The sequence below is a fragment of the Pholcus phalangioides genome, unplaced genomic scaffold (assembly GCF_987345545.1).
Source record: "Pholcus phalangioides strain wild (caught in Gottingen) unplaced genomic scaffold, Ppha-v1.0 ptg000018l_1, whole genome shotgun sequence".
Classification (NCBI taxonomy): Eukaryota; Metazoa; Arthropoda; class Arachnida; order Araneae; family Pholcidae; genus Pholcus; species Pholcus phalangioides.
In genome coordinates, this window is record NW_028301611.1 from 8955771 (window position 1) to 8973286 (window position 17516).

The 17516-nt window shown below is 37.4% G+C and overlaps 2 protein-coding genes across 2 annotated transcripts in view; both read left to right on the forward strand.

The window, feature by feature from the left end:
- LOC149071665 (sodium channel protein para-like) overlaps window positions 1–17516 on the forward strand; it is a 197167-nt gene that overhangs the window by 89298 nt on the left and 90353 nt on the right. Inside the window, exons 3-5 of the mRNA XM_089247738.1 lie at window positions 14915–15132; window positions 17003–17131; window positions 17374–17465. Of these exons, the coding sequence (XP_089103864.1) occupies window positions 14915–15132; window positions 17003–17131; window positions 17374–17465 (439 nt within the window). The remainder of the gene's footprint in view (window positions 1–14914; window positions 15133–17002; window positions 17132–17373; window positions 17466–17516) is intronic.
- LOC149071666 (uncharacterized) lies at window positions 6649–8373 on the forward strand. Its single transcript, XM_089247847.1, has one exon. It carries the CDS (start codon window positions 6915–6917, stop codon window positions 8118–8120), a length of 1206 nt encoding a protein of 401 aa, XP_089103973.1. The 5' UTR covers window positions 6649–6914; the 3' UTR covers window positions 8121–8373.

Consider the following 17516-nt stretch of genomic DNA (forward strand, 5'->3'; position numbering starts at 1 on the left):
ATTGTTAACGTATGTGTGACATTGTTTCAAATATTGTCAGCGTCAGCATTATTTAAAATATTGGTTAGCGTGAGCATCATTTAAAATATTGTTAGCGTCAGCATTATTCAAAATATTGATAGCGTGTGAAAATTTTTAGCGAGAGTATTGTTCAAAACATTGGTTAGCGTGAGCATTTTTAAAATATTGATAGCGTGTGAACATTATTTAAAATATTTTTAGCGTAAGCATTATAGAAACATTTACAGGGCCGTAACTAGGCTGGGGAAACTGGAGCACTGTCCCAAGGCATCGAGAGAATCGCAGGGTCCCAACAAATTTACACTTATCTTACATAATAACAACCCTTTCAAAAAGGACCGCAAGGAAATGTCTGCCCCAGTGCCCCGAAAAGGCACTCTTGGCCCTTATTATTTAAAATATTGTTAGCGTATGAACATTGTTTAAAATATTGTTAGCTTATGACACATTGTTTAAAATATTGTTAGCTTATGACACATTGTTCAAAATATTGTTAGAGTGAGCATTGTTTGAAGCATTGGTAGCGTGAGCATCATTTAAAATATTGTTAGCGTGTGAATATTTTGTTTGAAGTATAGTTGGCGTGAACACTGTTTAAAATATTGTTAGCGTAAACACTGTTTAAAATATTGTTAGCTTATGACACATTGTTCAAAATATTGTTAGAGTGAGCATTGTTTGAAGTATTGGTAGCGTGAGCATCGTTTAAAATATTGTTAGTGTGAACATCGTTTAAAATATTGTTAGCGTGTGAATATTGTTTGAAATGTAGTTGGCGTGAGAATTGTTTAAAATATTGTTAGCAAGAAAATTGTTTAAAATATCGTGAGCATCAGAGTTTCTAGTTATTTCTTTCAATATAATCAAGATTATTTGTAGAAACGTATAAATTGGGAGGAGGGGCCTCACCCACCACCACCTATAGAAGATTTTTGTCTCAGCGAGCTACAGCCCAGTGCAGCAATTTCGGTGCAACTTAATCTTTAAAGTAATTAGTGGTCGTAAACCATTTATTTTTTACGAGAGAAGGGCGTCAAAATTCGAATAGCCCACAGGAATAAAAGCCACAAATCCTCCTCTCATTACTTATATAAGTTATCACTGCGAAAATTGTTGACTGATAATTTCGTTTTCATTGTTGATAATTCAAACACCACATCAGCACATCGAAAAGCTTTATTTGTTTAACAACACCAGGAAGATTTATACTATTTGTTTAATAGATTTTTCTGTGTGTGTGTCTGTATATTCTCTACACAAATCTGCAATTTTAGTCCAATGTTCACCAAATTTTACATATGCGAGGCATGTTAAAAAGGAATCGACGATAAGTTTTCATGCGTGAATCAATGAAGCTAGGGAAATATGGTTTGGTGCACGGACGTAGGCAATTCTAGTGCACATGCTTGAATTTTTTTCTTGCCAGCAGACCGCCGATGAGTGAGGAAGTGTGCACCATGTCCCATTTTTGTTTTTGACAAAATGGCAAGATAAACTTGAACAATGCCACTGCCTGCCTTAATCCTGATGGAGCTGCCAATTGCGACGCAAAACATCTTAGTAGTAATCCTTGGTGATGGTTGTGCCGTGCGGTACATACATATAGCTGGTTTACACTAGAGTCATAGAAGACGGTCAGCATGACTTTAACATTGCGTCACCTGAAGACCGAATAATTAGTCGAAATAAAATGAACGGATCCAATCAATGCTAATGCTCATCTTTTATGCAAGTTCTCTGATCGTGGTTCGATGATCATGCATCATCAGAGTTCTAATTTAGTCAGTAACGATATCATTTCTGGATGTTCTGGACCTACCAGAACGTGATTCACTCTCCATTGATGTGCGGCGGCCAACTTTGAAGCGGTTGTACCACTCCATTGTCGGTGTGGTGCCTATTTCTTCATCTCCGAAGAGGTCTGTTGAATCTAGCGGATTGTTCCCACTCAGGAACAATGAAGATTTTCCTGCAATATTGTCAATATATATACTATATATAACGAAAATACTCACTTAAACTTTCTCATTCATCGGCGATCTCCCAACGACTGGCAGCTTCTGCACGCAGGTAAAAATTCAAGCATGCGCACCAAGATCGCTTACGTACGTGTACAAACCGTGCCTCTTAGCTTCATTGGTTTACATAAGAAAAATTGCGGTCGGATACTTTTTGAATAAATGTGGCTAGACACGTCAGGCTTATCATTAATGAAACAACACGAATTTATTCGTTATCTGTGCATTACTTTTTCATTTGCAATATGCGTTAACAGTTGCAGAAAAACAGATTGATCAAAAGAAGTTGCTGCATTCGGATCCAGAATCAGTTCGTGTCTGATAGCGTACAATCCACGATGTGTTTTTGCGCTGTCTTCGTGTTTAGTGATCGTTGGCAATCTTCTACTCGTCTTTGGCGAGTAGCTTACACACGGAAAATTATTGTCGGATACTTTTTTGAATAACCTCGTATAGCAAACAGAACCCACCTTGAGCGATAGTCTACTTTAAAAAAGTTGGTCAAAGTCAGGCAAATGCTCGAAATGGGCGAAAAAATTTTGGGCAACAATGGTTCCTCGGCCTCAACAATGACTTCCCCAGTAGTAAACCGATATAGAACGAAGAGAGTTCGACATCATCCTCGTAGAAATGGCATACATTTGTCGACGTAGTCCGACATAGAGAAATTTCGATTATTTCAAAATAGACTTACTATTGTACAAGATATTCTCTTTCGAAACGAAATGCTGTAAAAAAAACTATTTTAGAGGAAAAAAGATATTTTGGCGTTTATTGAGTGAATAAACTGCATTTTTACTATATCGTGCGATATCGGGCACGTAAAACTTTCCGACCTCTTTCCGACGTTCGATATTCACTCAACGCAACGTTCCAACATCGGACCGGTATCGGACGATATCCTAACGATATGGTTGTGCTACTGGAGATTTTAGAATGTTTACTTTAGTAACTGCGATTCTCAAACAATCCGTCTCAGACTTGCTTATTCCTTTATAATGATTTGTCACTTCTTCGATGCTACCAATATATAAACAAACCCCAAACAGCGCCGGGTATTACAGTTGGTTTATTTATAAAAATTTAATAGGATTTATAAAACTATTCAAGAAGCAGTGTTATGGAGACACTGTTGTCTCTGGTTCCATTTGAAGCAAACAAATTCGTTTGTTTTATATATATGTACATAGTTCCATTATCTAAATAATAGAAAACTGTCCTTTGAGAAGCTGTAGATTTTTCAAGTATTTACCCCGACTGAAAAATAACAGTAAACATAATAAGCATGTTTTGGAAAGAAATGAAAAATGGCTCTAGTTTTACTCCGATTTGTACTCCTTCTTTGGCTCTTCTCCAAATACATTTAGCCGTCAATTGCAGTGAGGAACGGATTTTCTGGTGCCATGCCAGGTTTGTGGCTACTACCTACTCTATGAATGGGTTTCCCGACCACAGCTGATCTGCAACAGGTCCTCTGTGTGAGAATGGCCTTGAGAAAAAGAAAATGAGATCTTTATTCAGAATCATATTTTGAATTTTTTTTTTCTTCTCTATTTTCTTTTTATCTCTACTCGATTTTTTCGTAGGCAGAGTTATTCTTATCAGCCGTACGTATTTCATGCAGTCCGCATGTCTGAGGTTCTGCCTGTGTCCTTACCCAGGGATATATAGTAAGGGCTGTTTCATCCCTTTGAAATTGCTCTTGCCGCCTTGGCTCAGTAGGCGTGATCTCGGATCAGGTGCATGACGTCACTGCTCTAATACTTTTTTTCTAAGGCGATTGCATAAGGAGGCTATACTATTCAAGAGGCTATACTTTTTCTAAAGCCTTACCTTGAAATACCAGGGTAGCCAATACAAATTAACCGGTTCTATCAGGACGATGACGTCAGCTGGTATCGACTCCGGTGTATAATAAGACAACCCTTATTATATGATGGCCCTGATCCTTACCGTATGAACAAGAAAAACTGGATTTATCAATTCAACTTCTTATTTCGTTTATTCACAGATAAGGAGGATATTAGTGTCGCGGGCCGTTTCCGCGACAATACATATAAGGAAAGGACATTGCACAAAAACAATGTTTCAAATTTTATGTTAAACTTTAAACTTTTCTTTTTTAATCTTTAAATTTTACCACTTTCAGACGGACAATAACATTTTACAAGCATGATCAAATAAACAATACCCAAGCGCTCACTCATCAAATGACATAAATAAGATACCTTTAATTTTGGCCACTCACCCGCACATCACGGGTACTGCATTCAATCCCCGATAGACATATATATGATTTTCCGGTCGATCATCTCGCTACCGTCTTGACAAGCTCATGTGAGTGAGAGACCGCGAGAGTGTGTGACAACTCATATAATTTCAGGCGACGTGTTTTCCGACCACCGCCAAAAATCTGACAAAAAACATGGTCAGTGCTAACTCTATATCGGTTAAAAACTCCTCTCATTGGTTGAGTACCATCACCTGACCACCAACAACGTTTTCATTGGCTCAACAGGCACGTGTACAATAGCGTGATCTTATTCCTTTGTCTGTGGAAGGCTATTAGAGAAACGTGATTGCGTTGCGACTTTTGTATGATTTCCTATATAAAAAAGGGTGTGCGTCGTAAGAATTCCTGAGCCAGGAAAGGAAAGCAACCAACGTGTTGTTTCCTGGTGTAAAACGTGCGGTTTCTAAATACGTTAAAGAGGGGGGGGGGGGGTCTAAACAGGGTTGTGTAACTAGACTGGGGCAACCGGGGCACTGCCCAAAGCCCAGGCCGAATGGGGGCCCAACAAAATTTTCACTTGTTTTGCATAATAATAACCCTTTCAAGAAGGGCCCAAGGATAAGTCTTCCCGGGGCCTCGAGAAGCCACTCTACGGCCTTAGCTGAGAAAATAACATTCTTTCTCTCTATTATTGCCACCGGAGGCCTACCGCTGACTTGAGGGAAGCTACTGTGTTTCTAGTCAGTGCATCATGCTATTGTGAGTGTAAAAAAACAGTTGTGACGCTGTAGTATATTGGTTAGAGCACTTGCCCAGATCAAGAGCACCAAGCGATTCCTGGCGGAAAATAACAAACTTTATTTTTTCCAAACTTTATCTCAGCATTAATATTCAGAAAGTTTTCTTTTGACTACTTGTGGGCTAAGAAAATAACATCTTTCTTTTCACTGATGGCTCTCGAACTTGCAGATTCTCAAAAGTTGTTTTTCTTTCTCCGTTTTTTTTTTTTGAAGAAAATGAAATTTACAATAAAATTGAATTAATAACTATACATACTGCATATTTAGCGTGACCATACATCCCATATGTATTTTCCCATAATTTTCACCACCACACCATGACTTTTATGCAAAATTTCCCAGAAATTTTATTCTTTGGGGAAATCAAGGATTAAAATTATTCTCCCGACCAGAGGCGTAACTATGATTGCCGCTCGAGGTAAACATGATTTTGTTGTCTCTTTAAAATTCGACAATTTTATAACTGATTTCTTTTAGTTTCCATCTAAAATTTTCCGCCTCCTAAATTTTGCTGCCCGGTCCTCCGCCCCAGTTACGGCCCTGATTTATCATACAGTAGAACCTCTCGATAACGGACACCCATGGGATCAAAACTTTTTGTCCGCTAACGGGCAGGGGATGGTCATAGCAGCCAAAAGCTAATTGTAATTATTATCGTGTTATTATTGTATTGTCCGCTATTGAGGAGGTACAATATACAGTAGAACCTCGTTTTTACGAAAGTTTTAAGAAACTGTATTGATAAAATATATTTATGATGTTGATATATACAAACATTTATGATCATGATGCGGCATGGTCATGACCGAAGTTCCGATTCATATGGAAAACAACAGACTCTCAAAACCTCATTTCTTTTTGAAGAAATCTATGGAGGCTTTAAAAACACTGCATCGATAAAATATATTTATGAATGTTGATAAATGAACATTCATGATCATGATGCGGAATGATCATGGCTAGGGCTCGGATTTTTATGACCTAAACATGAAACGTAGTTGCGCGCTGATCGGTTAAAAAAAACCCCTGAAATTTGTTTCGTAACCTATCGGTAACGACGTTTTATCTTTAGTTCATAAAAGTCCGAGTCATGACTCTCAGATCAACATATATTCGGATTAATATGGAAAACAACAGACTCAAACACTAATTTTATTTTGAAGAAATCTATGAAATTTTTAGAAAAAATGTATCGATAAATAAATATATTTATCATATTGATAAATAAAAACTTTTATTGTTAGGATCATGATGCGGAGTATGCGTTTCCTGGATTCAGAGATGGTATAAAAACGTAGATTCGGACTCATATTGAGAATATTACTAATTTTTTTAGTAAAAATAAACTACAGAATTCAATTAAAACTATAATTTTTTTTGTATACTGTAGTTTGTTTATTTATTTTTTTATTTCTCTATCTCTCTGTTCTCCATGAACGTGATCACAGGAAAACGACACCTAGCAGCGCCATCTCCCGTTGAAATCTTCAAAACCACACCTACTTCAGTGTTTTTTTGAGCTTCTAGAGCGCGGCATGTTTTTTTTTTTGTATTTATTTTAGCGTTATGGAAAGAAGAGAACAACTATTGCCTAGTAAAAACGCTTGAATGGATTTGTTTTGAAGCAAAAATTTTTCTCTTTTCTTCCCCCCGTATTGTTGTTATTTTACTTTACTTTTTTTTTTTTTTCTTTTTTTTTTGATGTAGCTTTTGAACATTTATATTAGGAATTTCATTTAAATTTAAATCGAAGGAATCTGTGTTTTTCTTTTTAAATTTAATTTTAAGCGTTAGATTAGGTTGCGGTGAGTCCCTTTCCTTTTCCAATTATTTCTCTTTGATATGAATTTCGACCCGGATACGGCATTGGAAGAGCTGGACATTTTCGATTCGTCCCCGGGGAAAGACCTACCGCAGGTTCTCGAGGACTACCTCGTCTCAGTGGCCAAGAATGGGAACGCCGTGTTCCCGTGGAATAAAATGAAACCTGTGCTCAAGTTCAAGATCGAGCAGGTCCTCTGTGAGTTCTGCAAGGCCTGCCCGACGGACTCGATACCGTCGCTGCCCAACACTGACGTGTTCAACTTCGACAGCCTCAAGAACAACATACTCGAAGCGCTGGACTCTTTCGAGAGCGCCCCCTTCACAATACAGCGAGTTTGCGAGCTGATAACCAACCCCAGGAAGCACTACAACCGAACTGACAAGTACATGAGGGGCCTCGAGAAGAACCTGCTGGTGGTCAGCACGGTGCTGCCGAAATCTGCCTCCGAGGATGGCGACCAGGACCAAACTGTCAAGAGCCAACCGGCTATGGTCAACGGCGTGTCCTCGGATTCTGCGGGCAGCACGGAGCACGACTACGAGAACAACTGCGAGTCTGACGAGGCACCGCCGGTGAACGGCACCGTGCTGGAGAACTTCGCGACAGTCTTCCCTTCCGCGCCGCACATCACCAACCCCCCGAGCAACATCCAGGTAGCTATCGTGAGCGGGTCGGACTCGTATCAGTCCGGCCAGAACATGTCCACGTTTACTTACTGCACGGACAACAGCGACGAAGGGTTCCACGATGCTCCGGAATCCGGGATGACGTACGAGACGGATGCTGCTACGTACTGCGGTCCGGAGAGCGAGGAGAAATACATCATAATTGAAGAACTTAACGGTCAAGAAACTGATGACGGTGTGGTGGAAAGCAGCTTCGGGGACGAGAGCGCGGGTGGTTTCCCCGAGGAGGAGCAGTGTCCCGTTTCGTCGAACGACTTGATGACAACCTCGGAGGAAATCGATGACAGCACCGATGGCAGAGAGGAACCCGAGAGGAAACGGCGGAAGATAAGCAGCGAGATGATCGTCGAAAATGGTGTCTCGTTGGACGATCCTCATGCTATTCACATGGACGACACTCGTGTGGTGTCTGAAGTGCAGCAGCAGCATAGTACAAACGATGTCACCAATGTGCCTGGGAGCGAGGTAGAAGAGGAAGAGCTTGTGGCGACATCTGATTCATCGAGTGAAGTGGATGAGGCTAAAGAAAGTGAATGAAGCGTTCTTGTCCAGCATATCAAAAAACAATATGTGACAGAATGTGGCCAGATGTTTAAATTGAACTGAATTTCTCATTTTTTTTGGATATTTTTAACTTGATTTATAACCGTGTACTAGCATTTCTTTTTCTCTCGTTACAAAAAACAAAAATATCAGGTTTTAAACCATACAAAATATATTTATGTAAATGTTTTTCATATCCATGTGAAAGGTTGTGTGTGGTTGTATTTCAAATAAAGTTGTTTAAATTTATTTATTCCGCAGGTCTTTGCTACTTTTGGCATCCAATTTGTTAATATTACTTAACTGTACATGCACCTCCTACACCAGAGGTCTCAACCTTTTTTCCAGTCACGAGTACTGTACCCGTCACCAAAAGAAGAGCACCCTTACGACAAGTTTAACATATAAATGCATGAAATCAGAATGATTTCAATCCTTGAACGTAATTTTTACAAGGTGTTCTAATTGGAACGTTGGTCGAGTGCTTACAAGCACGAAATCAGACACACGAGCATCGATCACTTCGGGGAGCAACACATTCCTCTATGACAGAATTCCTACATGCCCGAGTGGGTTGTAAAACGAACGTGATGTTTGCTTCTGTGTAATGCCTTTTATATGTAGTGTTGCCATCTGTTGTTAGTTTTTCTAACCACGAGTGAAGTGATTGGTTAATTTCACCATTGTAGCCCTGCAATTAATTTACTTTTTTTAACCTGTTTTTTTTAACGTGGAAATACAATCTTATACAAATACATTTGAGGTTCAGTAGAGATGGCTCTATTCGCTTTTTATTGGTCGAGAATCATAATGTTTGGGATACTGAAATGATGCAGTGATGAGCCTGTGCACCCGATATCTGTGTGCCGTGATCGCAGGTTCTGAGCAACAATAACGTGTTTATGCAGTATAACAAATTTTAATAAAGCTTTTGCGGCTATCATTTGATAAAAATTGCCTATTCCAAGGCGTAATGAGAGTGGGGGGGGGAAAGGCTGGTCCTTCCCTGAAATGTGAGAAAATGACAAAAAAAGGGAAAAGATGGCCAAATCTACTGTTCGACCACTTTGGTCCCCACCCCCTAAATGCAAGAGGTCCTCAAAATACCCCCCCCCCCCCCCCAAAAAAAAACCAATTTCTGGTTATGGGTCTAGTCCATTCGGGTTAAATGACTATCATCTGTTTGAGCTAATCCTCAAACATGTGGTCTTTGAACCTGTTGAGAAAACTCGTAGTTGAAAAAACTTACTACAGATGGCAGCATTACACAGAAACTTCACAGAAGTTTCATTATAGGTACACACACATTCCAACATGTATCAATTTGTTAGAAGTTCCGCAGAATATGGACGAGGTGCATGTTTGGTTTAGTAGTAGTCTGTGAACCCAAATAGGTAATTTTTATCAATTTCAGTTAATTATGAATATAATAAATTAATTGGAAGTGAAATATGCTCTATATGGAAGTTTCTTTTTGTGTAAAGCTGATTTGGCAATACAGCGATACCCTGACTCATACCAGAAATTAGTTTCAAAGCTAATGTGTGTGACATGATATGAGGTCTGTTTTGACTGTTATTGTCCCCCCTACCTGAGAAGAGAGGAAAATTCCAAATTTTATTTGTTCGTTATATTCATCCTTTTCATGCAGCTCATGAGTGAACATTTCCGTTCTAAGAATGTGACGTCAAAATCGTTTGAGATTTGTTCAAAAGTGCATTTAATTAGAAAGAAAATGTCATTTTTGAGATGATCCAACTGAATGTGTGATAAGAGTATGCAAGGCCACAACTAGGGGGAGTAAGTGGGCCTTGTGTCGTGGGCGCTAGACGGAAGGGGACGCAGAATGCACCCTTTAACTGCTATTTCTATATTACATGTGGGTGCCAATATGTGTTCTTGCCCCAGCTGAAAAAGTATCTAGTTGCATCTCTGCGAGTCTGGGTATTATTGCAGACACTGTCATTGTGCTAATAATTTGACAATTTTCACTATTACTAAACCACACATGTACCTCGTCCGTATTCCTCTGCGAAACTTTTAACGAATTGGTACCTGTTGGAATGTGCTTGTCCATGTTGTGAACAACCTAATGTGAAGCTTGTTTCTGTGTAATGCTTGTTATAGTGCTGCTATCTACCACATATTTTTCAAACTATGAAGTGTAATGTTTGATGATCGTGCGGTTGTAGGCCTGGTGCTCTCTGCTGCAAGACTTTTTAATGGGGAGATAGGCTTGCAATTGCATCTCGAAGTTAGGAACCACAGAACACCAACTTCAGCTGACCTCCACTGCAGCGACCCAAAAAGAAGTTTGAGACCTACTAGCATATTCATAGTGTGGGGGAGGGGGGGGGGCATATCTGTTTATGAGCGTATTGTGAATACAAATACGAATCTCGAAGATTGTGAAAATCCAAAGTTGGTTTGCTCATGCTCCGGAAGCAAAAAAATAAATAGTAGTGAAGAAAATCCAGACATCAATCACATGTATCTCATATATGCATATAAAGCAATTGTGGGGTATTTGCTTGCCTTTTGTTACAATGGAAACAGGTTTGAGCAGTGTTCTTATATATCACATAACAGAAAAAAGTTTGTGACTTTGACCGATGGGGGTGTTAACGTATGATTTTTATCTTGCAAGACAACCTGTGCGTTCCTTTAATGTGCATCTGCCCAATTAATCCTTTTCATACATGGTTTAAGTAACAGTATTGATGAAAGCATGCAAACTATAATTTTCTTTAATTTTTCTAAAGCATTCGACAGAGTACCCAATAATAAACTTGTACTCAAACCTTGGTCCATGTGTTCAACTGCTTAAATGGGTGGAAGCCTTCCTTGCTAACCACAGTCAGTTTGTGGCTTTCAAAGGCCAGAACTGCATATTTCTTCAGGATAACTCTGGCCTGCTAAAGGGTTTGGTTTAATAATCCCCATTATTATTTTTAATTAAAAGTAATGACTTACCTAACTCCATTAATTACTCTATCAAATTCTTTGAGATGATTGTGTCATTTACCAAACAGTTTTCCATAGATCTGACCAAGAATCTCTTTAATACAACCCTTATATTAAAGCACTATATTCGAATGGTGCTCATCCTGGCAACTGCTCCTACACTCCTCAAAAACAGTTTTTATGAAAGTTACATGCAAGACTTCCCCTTGACAATTTCTTTACTGTATCAACAATTCTTTAATCATCAAGGTTCCTCATTACAAATACTTGGACGTAATGATCTCTACCGACCACCAGTGGAACCTTCATGTTTATCATATCTTTCAAAAACGTCTCCAAAAACCTTTTTTCTTCATTGTAACCTGAAAAACTCCACCTGTCACATCCAACACTTCTGCTTCCGAACTTATATCCTCCCAGTTCTCTCCCGTGCCTGTGAAACTTAAGACCCTCATACGAAAAAAACTGATATAGACAAATTATAATCTATTCTAAACAAGTCCACTCCCTTATTTTTAAACTGTGGGTCTTCCTTCTACACTGACGTCAAGTGCCAATTGAATATCAATTGCTTACCTCTCGTAGACTTCTCTCTATCAACTCCACTTTTCAAAATTGGCAAACCCATGGCTTTTTTTTAATATTGACACTTCTCATACCCTGATTAAACCAACACTTTTTTGTGATAGACTTAGCCATCCCGAAACCCATCCTTATTTCCACAGACTGCTTCAAATCTAATTTCTTCCCTCAAACTATAACCAATTAAAAATTTGCGACGTTTCTGACCTCTACGTTTGAAGTGAACAGACATACTTTTTCCGCTGCGCAACCGAGCATTAAGATTTGGTATTCAACCCAAGTGGGAAACTCGGTCAGTGTGACTATTGGTTAAATATTTTTCCTCTGAAGACGACACCCATTGGTGTTGAAATGCATTAGGACTTTTTGTATTTTCGTGTATTTGCCTTATTCGTTGGTGTCTTCTTAATATAACCAATAAGAAAAACCTTCCACCCAATATTGTTGATTGTACTATATTTAAAATTTTATTTGTTACATCAACTGCCACTTTTGTCATTTTTCACCACCACATTCACTTCTATAGGCCTTGGCCAAGCAATATTGAATAAATAACTAAACATGAAAGAATAAACATCAGTATCGAGTGATGTTTATCACTCAGTATTGATGGCTAGCAAGGTTTGCATGGTGCTCAATGCATTTTTTGGCCGCTTCGAACCACTGATATGACCAGACCATTCTTCCTATAACATTCTTGGAACATCTGCAGAGTTTCTGTAAAACGTCTTGTTAAATTTTTGCAAAATTTTATGTACACTCGCTGAAAATATTTCCCACTGACTCCCTTGAACACTAAATCGAAAGGGACAATGTTCTTATGTGCACAAGCAAAAATTTAAAACAAATTCTGACTTGAATCGGCGACTGGCAATACGAGTATTACATGTATCAAAGCCTGGACAGGAATTTTGTCTAGGAGGCTTTGGATACATGCTGTGTTGATCGCAACTGGGCAAATGGTTTTTCTCTCTTCACTGCAAGAGCATAACCTCTTAACGAGTTGTGGTGTCAAGTCTTTTTTTCAAAAGCACTTTTTTTATTATTTTAATAAAAAGTCAAAGAAATGCCCTGCATATATGCAATAATGGAACCTTTAGTAATTTAGGCAGTGGGAGTGCCCTTGTTTGATTTGGGCCCTACTCCTGGACAAGATGGGCCTCACCCATTAACCACTTAAGTTTCTTTACTGTTTTAAGACAAATTGTTCTGAAAATGTCACTTTGTTATGGTTTTATGTGCTATAAATCTTTGTAAAATGTTCACTTCAAATTAAATTTACATATTTATGAAGTCAACTACTTAATTCTGCTTTCTTGGCTAAGCTCTCAGCACCAGATTTTTGCAGTACTATAAACTTATTAGAAAGAAAGTACGGGCGAACAGTGACAGAGCATGAAAATTCCTCTTGCACATTCATGTAAGGTCAGTTAAGTGGTTATAGGATGCCACTGGCTATGTAAAAAATGACAGCCACAGCACATGCCTATAAAAGACTGGTCTCGCTTCATTGGCATGTGCAAGAGGGAATTTCAAATTCTCCTGCACTCTTTTATTGCAAAACAATCTAATATAATTTTCAATATATCGATAAAGTGAAACAAATTACAATAAATTTGTCACGAATGCAAGTAAAATAATACAGGGTGACTCATAAGTTCGTAAATAGTTGTAAAATTCATGAAAATTGAACAAATTTGTGTATTTAAATGTGGTTTAAATAACAGGAAACAAAATAATCTTTTGTGTAAGAATAACTTTTTCACAAACCGCATTAAAATTCAGTAATACCATGGCTTTAGTTGATAATCTGTCCAAAAACACTCGGCGAAATCCGAAACCGACAAAAACCAAGGCAATTATTTCCATATGAATCAATGTAGATCCAATTAATTTGTTCTAAACTCTTCAAAATAGTACCAAAAACACATTTTATAGAGAATAAATATAGTGCTTAATACTAAAAACAGTAAGAAATTAATGTAAAAGACGTAAAAAATAAATGAACCTTTAAAAAGTGGAATTTACATTTTTGTATAAATTTCCAAAGATTCTTCTAGGCTTATGGAGGATAGTAAAGGGGGAGGGGAAAGAAGAATACATAGAAGGGAATCTCCCTCCATAAGACCTGAGATATTAAGGCACTATCTAGGGTCACTATCTGAGTTTACTTGAATTCAGACACAAATTTTTTGGCCCCAGACTTGTCATAACTCGCTCCTGCGCTGTGCCTAGTAACATAGTGTATGCCAGTGCGCCTCTTGAATTTTCCATACCAGCCTCTGCTGGCCTTAAAATCAGTAAGTACACTAGCACTCGTTTGAGGCATGTTCTTAATGAGATCTGCATGCAACAGTCTGGCCTTTTCACATTGGTGATGGCTTCCGAAACAGAATCGCCATTAAACGGTTTTTGATTGATCCAATTTAATAATAACTGTTTGACATCTTCAATTGCTTGCGATTTCTGTTTCATTAGCACATTCACACCTTTCGCTACATTAGCCTCCTTTATCGCCACAATGGAACTTATCATGGATGGTGACATCGGGTACATACGGTCGATTATAGCAATCTTAACACCACTCTTGTATTTTTCCATGATTTCCTTCAACTCAATTGTGTTTCTGGCCTACTTCTCCGAAGGGCTGTTGGCTATGGAAACTTTCTTTGGTCCCATGGAATTGTTTAGCTAGACGTGCAAGGAGATGCTCACACAATGAGGACCCGGCACACTGAGCAGGAGAACAAAAATTAGCAGGTAGGTCAAGTGGGCACATTGACAAAAACGAAGACAAATTTTTCACTGAAAAAAATTGATGAAAACCCGAAACTGCCAATAACCAAAGACAACAAAGACCGAGGTATTACTATAAACAAGAATCCCTTTGATTTTTATGAATTTTTATATTATTTACAAATTTACGGGATTTCCAGTAAATAAAAATAACCTGCACTTTGTCTCAGAACAGAATCGTAGCTGTTGTCTGGGAGATGTTTGTTCAATGAATCCTTTTAGTCTGCATTATTTTTTGACGAAGTTCAAAAGTTTGCTTTGATGTATGAGTGCTTTATAATATGATGACATTTATGCAATGAATTATTCTTGTAAATCAAGGTAACACCAGTATCGCTGTGATTGTATAAATAAGATTTTTTAATTTTATTCTGCTTTTTTATTGGTTTTTTGTGTGATTATTTTGGCTGTATAACTAATTATTAATTATTTTTTATTCTTTACAGACCTTTATGGTGATAAGTAAAGGGAAAGATATTTTTCGTTTTAGTGCTACAGATAGTTTATGGTTACTATCACCGTTCAACCCTATCCGTCGTGTTGCAATTTACGTCCTTGTCCATCCTGCCTTCAGCTTCCTTGTTATTGTCACCATCCTTGTGAATTGTGTGCTTATGACGCTGCCCGCAAACGATATGGATAAGTCCGATTCTGATAAATCAGAGTGAGTATGATTTTTGCTACTTTCATGTGAAATCTTTATAATTTTCTCTTTTTTTAAAGCGGAAATAGATCATAATTGTTCTAAGCATTTACCCAGCTAAAAGGGAATCCAGAGCCACTCTTTAGGGTGTGTGACAGGTGGGATTGCACGTAGGCCCCCAAGCTTATAGCAAACTATTCGAGGCTTTCACCAGTTCTCAGAATTATTTCTTGCATTAATTCTGAGTTTTCATCAATTGTGGAATTTATTTTTTCATTGATTCTGAGTTCTTATAAATTCTAGAAACTTTTCCTCCATTAATTCTGAATTTCCTCTAATTTTTTTCTCACGTCAATTCAATTTTTTTTCAATTCTCTAATTTTTTTCTTCTGTTAATTTCGAATTTTCACGAATTCTATAATTTTTTTTCTTCTGTTAATTCTGAATTTCCCCCAAAAATTCTATTAATTTCAAATTTTCTCCAATTGTAGAATTTTTTTCTTCCGTTAATTAAATTTTTTTTTCAATTCTAGAATTTTTGCTTCCATTAATTCTTTATTTTCCTCAATTCTAGATTTTTTTTCTTCATTTGATTCTGAAATTTATCAACTGTGGAACTTTTTCTTTCATTAATTCTGAATTTTCATTGGTGATAGAATTATTTCCTGCCTTTTATCCATCAATTCTAAAATTTTCATCAGGAATTTATTCTCATCAGTTTAAAATCACCTTCAGTGCTGAATTTCTGTCTTTTTTTCTTTTTCTTTTCTTTTCGTGTTTATCTACATTAAGTGTTGTGTTTTAAAAAAATTTGGTATAGATATATCTCAGATCGGGTGTGTGTGACGTCACTGCTTTAATACTTTTTTAACTAAAGCATGACTTTGCAATACCAGGGTAGCCAATGGCAATTAACCAGTTCTGTCAGGGCGATCACGTCAGCTGATACTGACTCCGGTGCACCATGAAATAACCCTAATTATATGGCCCTGCATCTCCTGAACTCCAGAAAAATTCTCACGTCTCCCGAATTTCACCCGTGATTGTAAAACATCCCTACATTTAGGGGAAAAAATTATTTCCAAAAAACTTACCAAAAAAAAGACGGCTGCTTTTGTTTTTAAGTCTGTGAAATGACACAAGCATTTCGTAAATTATCGCCACTATCACAAAAAAAAAAAAAACATTTTGTAGGGGGGGGGGGGGGGACAGACAAAATTCGCCAATTAGCCAGCATTAATCCGGCCTTTTGACATCCAAAATTGACATGATTATATCTGTTCTATGACTATATCCTGACTACTCCAGTTGAGTCTATACAAATACAACGCCACAACAGGCAAAATGCCCAACGAGGTGGCTGATAAAAAGATGCTCATAAAAATATGGATGTCATATATTTAAAAAAAAAAAAAACAGCAACCCAATTAAAAATGCAATTAACACAAATTATAAACAATATATACACATGATAAAATATACAATGCCCATAAAGAATACTTATGGTTGTCTTATTCTAAGAATGGATAGCTATGTCCCATTTCAGGACTGATGGCAGTTTTTCGGTTAGATAGAGATTTGATATTTGACTAACCTATACTGGCTGGCTATGATTGGCGATAGATTGTGCGATGTTGCGATTTTGCAACAGGAAAAAAATCCCCAGAGTTTCACTTTTACTAATGAAAAATCCCACTAAACCATCCTACAATGTTTTCAACGATCCCTTTTATTTTTATTTTTGTACGGAATTTGGATCCACACAAAAACATCCCAAATTCTCATTCCCCAAAATTGGCAACTATGTTATTAACATTAATTAAGTTCTGTCTTTTCTTAGTTCCTAGTTAGCTAAATAGCTTATAATCTATTTTCTCTTTTTTTTTTCCAGAAAAATATTTACTTCAATTTATACTGTTGAATCATGCATCAAAGTGATAGCTAGGGGCTTTATACTCGAAAAGTTCACATATCTTCGTGATCCGTGGAATTGGTTGGATTTCATAGTTATTGCCTTAGCGTAAGTGTGTGTGTGGTGTACATGTGTAAGTTTGCCATTCAATGAGGAATTTTTTATGTATTCAGAAATGAAACTGATGAAATTGGATTAGAAATTTAATGTTAAAAATTCTACAACTACCCAAATATAAACCTGACAAAGAGACTTATGAATCATCATTTACATAAGTTTAATTGATGTGTCAAATGTGAAATTTTTGAATCATTAGAAATGAAATTTTTATAATTTTTTTTTCCTTGCAGATATGTCACTATGGGGGTAGATTTAGGAAATTTGAGTGCATTGAGGACGTTTCGTGTACTCAGAGCCTTAAAAACTGTAGCTATAGTTCCAGGTATGCTTTTTCTCCTCGGTAATATTGATGCATGGTGGGAATAATAAAAAT